Source organism: Naegleria gruberi (assembly GCF_000004985.1).
Source record: "Naegleria gruberi genomic scaffold NAEGRscaffold_18, whole genome shotgun sequence".
Classification (NCBI taxonomy): Eukaryota; Heterolobosea; class Eutetramitea; order Acrasida; family Naegleriidae; genus Naegleria; species Naegleria gruberi.
In genome coordinates, this window is record NW_003163309.1 from 209903 (window position 1) to 217775 (window position 7873).

The 7873-nt window shown below is 21.5% G+C and overlaps 3 protein-coding genes across 3 annotated transcripts; 1 reads left to right on the forward strand and 2 right to left on the reverse strand.

Moving 5' to 3' along the window:
* Positions 1-683: 683 nt before the first annotated feature.
* On the reverse strand, positions 684-1796 carry NAEGRDRAFT_66412 (uncharacterized protein; the record flags this gene model as incomplete). Its single annotated transcript, XM_002678367.1, has 1 exon — positions 684-1796. One exon carries the CDS (start codon positions 1794-1796, stop codon positions 684-686), a length of 1113 nt encoding a protein of 370 aa, XP_002678413.1.
* A 1700-nt stretch (positions 1797-3496) lies between these two features.
* NAEGRDRAFT_66413 (uncharacterized protein) lies at positions 3497-4231 on the forward strand (the record flags this gene model as incomplete). Its single annotated transcript, XM_002678277.1, has 1 exon — positions 3497-4231. One exon carries the CDS (start codon positions 3497-3499, stop codon positions 4229-4231), a length of 735 nt encoding a protein of 244 aa, XP_002678323.1.
* A 268-nt stretch (positions 4232-4499) lies between these two features.
* On the reverse strand, positions 4500-5872 carry NAEGRDRAFT_66414 (uncharacterized protein; the record flags this gene model as incomplete). The annotated part of the gene is made up of 3 exons (XM_002678368.1): positions 4500-5191; positions 5317-5382; positions 5434-5872. The coding sequence occupies 3 exons, from the start codon at positions 5870-5872 to the stop codon at positions 4500-4502; spliced, it is 1197 nt and encodes a 398-aa protein (XP_002678414.1).
* Between the last annotated feature and the right edge of the window lie 2001 nt (positions 5873-7873).

The following is a 7873-nucleotide window of genomic DNA, read 5'->3' on the forward strand; positions in this document are numbered from 1 at the left end:
AAAATTTTAAAAGGATTAATTAAATATAAAATAAAAATAATCCATAATATAATTGGATGCCAATATGCATATTGTCCTATTAATAGAATATTACTTAAATAGGAAATTACATTCATCATGTAAATTAATTGACTTGTAAAAATTATATTTAAAATTAATAATGAAATTGATAAAAATTTCCAAGTTGATAAACACATTAATGGATTTAATCCTAATATGTAAATATAATTAATATTATATTTACTCCAAATTCTAATATTTATACTTATAAAAAATGTTAATAATGTTGGAAATAATAATAATCTATATAAAGAAAAACTTTGATCATCATATTCTATATTTTCCTTATTTGTAAATTCATATGTATAAAAATAATAAAATAAATTTATAATTATTAATATAAATAAACTTCCTAATAAAATACCACTTGTAAATATATCTTTTAAATTATTTACTTCTAAAATACCAATATCTCCTATTTTTAATTTACTTAATTGTTCACTTGCTAATTTTATATCATTTTCACAATAATATTCTGCATAATAATAAATTGTATCTTTAATATGTTTATCAATTAAATTAGAATTTTTAAAATATTGATATTTTATAAATTTTATATTTTCAAATATTTCTGTAAAATTAATATTTCCATATATAGTATCATAATAATTATTATATTATTATTATTTAGAATTATTATTATTATTAGAATTATTATTAAAATTATTATTAATAATAATAGGAGTATTAATTGAATTATTTTTAGAATTATAATTAATTGCATCATTTAATTCATTAAAAGTAAATTTAATTTTTCTTTTTGTAATTTCATTTAATTTTGTTGTAATATGAATTAAAGCATTATAATTAACTAATCTATAATTAAATAATAAATTTAAATTATAATAATGTTCTTCAATTCCTTCTTTTAATTTTTGTTTTTGATTAAATGTTAAAATTTCTAATTTTGATGATTTACTATCTTTAGAAATTAATGATCTTGCATATTTATTATCATTATACATTTCATTAATTTTATTAATTTGTTCTAATAATCTATTATGTTCATCATTAATAGAAATTTCATTTTCTAAATAAAAATTATTAATCTTATTAATTTCCTTATATAGTAAATATTTAAAATCTTCAATTAAATTATTATTTATATCATTATTATTATTATTATTTCTTCTATTTGTTAAATTAATAGATGAAGATATAATATTTTTAATATTAAAATCAGAATGTTTAAATTCATCTTTTAAATCATTTAATTTATCAAGTAAATATTTATAATCTAAATATTTAACTTGCCATTCTGTTACCATATTTGCATAAAATTGTTGTTGTAATGTTTTTTCATCATATGAAGATGATATTATTATAGATTCAGATGATTCACTACTACTACTACTATCATCTGATTCTACACTTTCAATACTATTTCTATTTTCATTATCTTCATTAGATCTCAATAATATATTATTAGTATTATTATTGCTGTTATTATTATTATTAATAGATTTAAAAGAGTGATGATGATGATGACGGTGATGATCACCATATTCTATTGGATCATCAATATATTTATGATGATGATCTAATAATTCTAATTCATCTTCTTGATTTAATGGAATATCTTCTTCTATACGTTCATCATCATCATTAATTGTTGAGGAATGTATCATCATCATTGGTGGAGGAGGTGTTGAAAAACTTCCTACCCCACTACCAATGGGTGATGAAAATGATGACAAGTTTGGTGGAGTCTTGTTAATTATACTTGTTCTTCTCATATTGTAAATACACTTGTTGTTGTTGTTCTATGAGTAGTTTCAATAGGTATTAGATGATAATAATATGATGCTATTTGGATATAGAAATGGATGAATTTATAGTAAATACAGTTACAGATACTATTGAAAATGTAATAGTATCATTTAAATGTAAAAGTTATTGGTTTATTTCATTTGATGGTGTTGCAACTAAATCTAAAAGACTTTTACAAAGAGATAATAGAGCTAAAACTTCACGTAAATCAAATAAACAGTTATTTAATAATAATAATAATAATATAGATGATAATAATAATATAGATGATAATATAGATGATAATAATATAGATGATGAACAAGTTGATAAAGAAGATCTCATTGAAGATAAAGAAGATTTCATTGAACAAGATGATAATAATATTATTATTATTGAAAAAGAACAAGATGAATTAAATGATGATGAACAAGATGAAAATCCAAAAAAAAGAAAATTAAATGATGATATCAATGAAGAGAATGATAATAATATTAATAATAATAATACTACTCCTATAACAAATATATCTAATAATAATACAAATACTAATAATAATAATATAAATAATAATAATAATATAAATATAGATAATGTAGAATGTAAAAGATCATTAAGTGTAGAAATATCACCTGGTACAAATTTAAGTAAATTAATGTATGAATCAATAACTAAATTAACATACCAAATATGTAAAAAATTAAAAATAGATATATATGTATCATCTACTAATAGATCAGGTGAAGGTGAAACTAAAATAATTGAACATTTAAGACAATATTCTAAAAATAATACATTACCTAAATCAGTATTAATTATATCACAAGATTCAGATATGATTTTAATACCATTAATTAATTCAGATATTAATTGTTCTTTTTATATTTTAATACCAAATTCAATACAACATTTTAAATCTGGTAATTTTATTGATGTTACAAGTTTTAAATTATTTTTATATAATTTTATTTCTAAAAATAAATTTAAAAAAATAGATAATTCTAATATAAATAGTAATTATTCTATAAATAATTATAAAAATATTCATCAATTATGTTTAGATTTTGTTAGTATTACATTATTAGCAGGTGGATGTGATTATTTTAGATATTTTCAAAAAGGATTTATAAGAAATTGGAGAAATTATTTTAAATTAATTGAAAATTCATCTAATTTTAATATTTTTGAATTAAATATTTTAAATAATTCAGAAATTGAATTTACAATTAATTGTAATAATTTTATATCTGTATTTGGAAGTAGAGTACCATATACACAAATGGAAATGAAAAGTGATCCAAATAATGCAATTTTATTTTTTAAACAATTATGTGCATGTATTTTACAATTTAAAGGAATAATTCCAATTATGGAATATTTTAATAATCATTTAAAAATGATTGATGTTTTACATTTATTTTCTTTAAATAATAATTTTTATGAACAAGTTGAATTTACAAATAATAATAATATTACTAAATTTAGAAAAGTAATTACAAAAACATTTAAAGATAAAATTAAAATTTTAACAACAATTGAAGAATTAACAGATAAAACAAATTTAACTCCACTTGAAGGTTTAATTTCAATGATTAATAATTTAAATTATCATGCATTACCAAATCAAAATTTAATTGAAATTTTTAAACATGAAGAATTATCTTTTATTTTAAATATAAATACAAAAATGGAAAAAAAATATTGGACTTTAAATGATCCTTATTTAAAAATTAGAAATTTTATTAATGAATGGAAAATTAAATATTCAAATATTAATGATAATGAAATTAATAATATTAATACTGGTACTTTATATTTAAAATATAATGATTATAATAATATATTGACTTTTATGGAAGGTAATAGACCATTTATGGAATTTAATAATATTGATTTAAATTTAAATTTAAATAATAATTATCATAAATATTTAAATATTTCAAATATAATTACTGCTCCTTCTATTGATCAAATTAATTTATTAAAATTATTTGATGAAACTGATCCACATAAAAATTTAACTAAATTAGTTTATAAAAGACAAAGACGTCCTAATAATAATAATAGAAATAGAAATAATAGAAATAATAATAATAGAAATAGAAATTATGATAGAAATGATAATTATGATAGAAATAGAAATGATAATAATAGAAGTAGAAATTATGATAGAAATTATGATAGAAATGATAATAGAAATACTACTATTGAAGATAAGAATAATGATAAAAGTAGTTATGATAATAGAAGAGATGATAGAGATAATAATTATAGAAATTATGATAGAAATTATGATAGAAATAGAAGTTATAATGATAATAGAAATGATAATAGAAATTATAATAATAATAATTATAAAAGAAGAGATAATAGAGGAAATACTTTTTATAATGAAAGAAAAGATAATGATAGAAATAAATAATTATTAAATATGGAGGTAAAGCAATTTATTTAATAAATTTTATCTAAAAATTCTTTGATTAAAGGATTTGGAGAATAAAACACAAGTTTCATGATATCAAATTGGTTTAGCATTACAATTTGCACCTACAATACCATTGTTGTTGATTTAGCAATTAGATCAGACAATATTCACTACTTGTGAAATGATAATAATTAAATTAAAATTAAATATACTTAAATATAAATATAATTAAATATAAAAATTTCAATTAAATATAAAAATCATCTCAATTAAATAATTCATAAATAGGTCTAAATGATTTTTGTTGAATAACTTGTGGTATTTCTAATAAACCTCTCAATGCTTTTAAAATATCAATACCTAATAAAACACCTAACATTCCAGCTAAATCTCCTAATAATTGTAACATTGTTTTACCTGCAATTTCACTAACTTGATGAATATTTAAAGTAGAATAAGCAAATGAAACAACAACAATTGAATCTTCTTTAAAAGTTAATTGTACATTTGAAATACGTGAATCCCAATGTATTGAATGTAATGGATATTCTTCAGTTGATTTTAATCTATTAGTTTCAATTTTAGTTAAAGTAAAGAAATTATCAACGTATGGTATTGCAAAATTAGTTTCAGCAAAAACTAGTGGAATTGAACCAATTTCATGAAATGATGCTTGTAATCCAAATCTTGAATCTCTATCAGATTTTACAGGTGGTAATGTAAAATACATTGAAATACTACCACCATATCCTGTTGTTTTAACTGCTAATGGTTTACTTGTATCATTATTAAATACATAACATTGAAATACTTGTCCATTTTGTTCAATTACTGTTTCACTTAATTTAAATGGACATTCATATATTGTACCATCTGTATCATTCACCATTGTACATGTTTTTAATGTTAAATTACAATAATCACAATAATATTCTGCATTCCAATTACATATTGTTACTATTTAATTATATTATTATATTTTAATTATATTATTATATTTTTAAATTATTATGTATTTATATTATTAATTATTTTAATATTTTAATATTAATTATTATATTTTAATAATAAAAATAACATACCAGCAGGATAATTTAAAGGTACTTGTTCAATATAAGAAATAGAAGTGGATGGATTTGTTTGTGCATCTAAATAACCATTTATAGAAGAATATAAATAAAATAAATAAACACCAATACATATTAACCATCCAATTGATGTTATAATTTCAGATATTCTTACACCTGTTCTTATTTGTAAACAATCTGCATGATCATTTTGTGATTCTAAATCATCTCCATCTCCATCTTCATATTTATGTATATTTTTAACTCTAGGTGTTAATACTTTTGAAAGTGTATCTAATGTTGTTGAGTGATGTTGTTGATGTTGTATTTCCTTATTAAATGATTGATTATTATTTGTATTTTTCATTAAATTATTATTTTGTTGTTGTTGAGATTCAGGATAATCAATACAACAATTATTATCCATTTCAACTTGTATCGGAGGTTGTGGTTCAAAATCATCTAATGTTGGAAGCCTACTTGATGCTACATGTGATGTTTGAGCCTTATATCCATCTTGATTTGTTGTTGTTGTAGATGTTACTGAGGTATTAAGATTATTATTCTTCATTTATTGTTGATGTTAATGTTGGATGTAGTAGTTGTTGTATATATATATTAATTGATTATTTCATGAATTGGATGTTGTGTTGTTTTTTTCATTTTATGAAATATACAGGTTTTGGCGCCATGCAACTACAAGTTCACGGTTTAGCTAATTTTGGGTTGTTTAACTGCGCACCTGTTTGAGGGAATCAAGGCTAACTGTAGAAATATATCTAGAACTGGTTGATCATCCTTTGAATTCATTTTACATCTCCAATAATTCAAAATAATAACCTTCTTTCCAAGCAATTATTTAATACATCATCAATTACAACAAATGAGTCAGTTATGGAAATATTATCATTTATTGTGGAAGCAAAGTTAAACAAAACTCAATCACAAAGTTTGATTTAAATCAACTTCACAAGTTATTACCTCCTTGTAATCTTCCAAATCATACTTCAAGAGTTTACTTTTGTGAAGAATCAGTTTCAAAACATTCTCAAACAATTTGTGAAATATTTGATATTAACAAATTCTAGACCCCTAGAAAGACATGAAAAGGAAGTAATTTCAGATTTATTGTGCCTTGACAATGAATATTAGATTCGTACTAACAGAAGATTCAAGCTAGGACAACTCCAGTATTTGGACATGAGCCGAATAATTTAACAGATTGAAATAATGAAAGTTGCTTCAAGCTAACACCAAGGTGAAAAGTCCTTTGTTTAAAATTGATATTATTACTTATAATAAGTTGATACAACTATATTGTTACCATTATCTGGTGTCATGTTTGGGACGGTATAAGAGGATGTCCAAAACTAAAATACACTTTAAAACTAGAAGGCTGCAGATTACAATAGGTTTACATGCATTTTGCGCTGAATGTTTGACAGGCGATAAAATAAGTAGATGATATCTAGATACACATTATACTGTTGTATTTCAACATACATATACATACATTCAACAACTGTTGATTACCGTACAATCTAGTGATAATTACAAGTATCAACTAGGATAAACACTACCGCGACATAGATACCATGTACTTCACAAGAAAATGATTTATCACTGAATATTGGTGCCGTAAGCGAGTGTATGCATATTTAGTGTATGTCCAACTTAGAGTGTATCTTATATAACATACTATATCTAATACAGTTATGGTATTGGAATAGCCATTCTTCTCGGGTTGACAATATTAGCTCAAGGTTTACTCTAGGGTGCACCAAAATTAAGTTTTCAGGATATGAGATGTTTGCTTTGAACTACTAGTACAAAACAACCCTATCAGTTGTTTTACTCTCTAGTTTGGAATACTTGTATTACAGGAATCTTCGAAGAGTATTTGGCAATTTTTTGTTATATATACTATTTCTTGTATTCAGAGAACCTGCCACTAACGAATTCTTGTCAATTAATAACCACAATATTTCAATCACTTCTTTTCACCTACGACCACAAAGGAAGATTGGTTAATAGCATTCTCTAGAAACATTTCTTGTGGTCAGCTTGTGTCGTTCTTTGCCAAAGAAGGTTACATCAATTCCTAAATTGCGCTATTAGGATAAATTCCATTCTGAAAAGTTTTAAAAAACATGTCATTACACGATGATCAATTATCCTCCTCTATTACAACTCCCCAACAAGATGATGATATTAATAATAAAGATATTGTTGATGAATTGAATAAATATGATATTAATAATAATAATATATTTGGTTATAATAAACAAATAAATAAAAAACAAATTATATATGGATGTGGTGATGGATTTTGGAAGAAACAAACCGATATAATATCAATTACTAAATTAACAAATTTTGATAAAATAGATTATTTACAAAATTATATATTAAATGATAAAATAATTAAATTTAAATGTAAAGATCAATTATGTATATTTCTTACTAGTAATGGAAATGTATATAAAATGGGACAATGTACATTTATAAATAATTGTACAAATATTCCAACATTAATTAATAATTTTAAAAATGATAAAATTATTGATTTTTC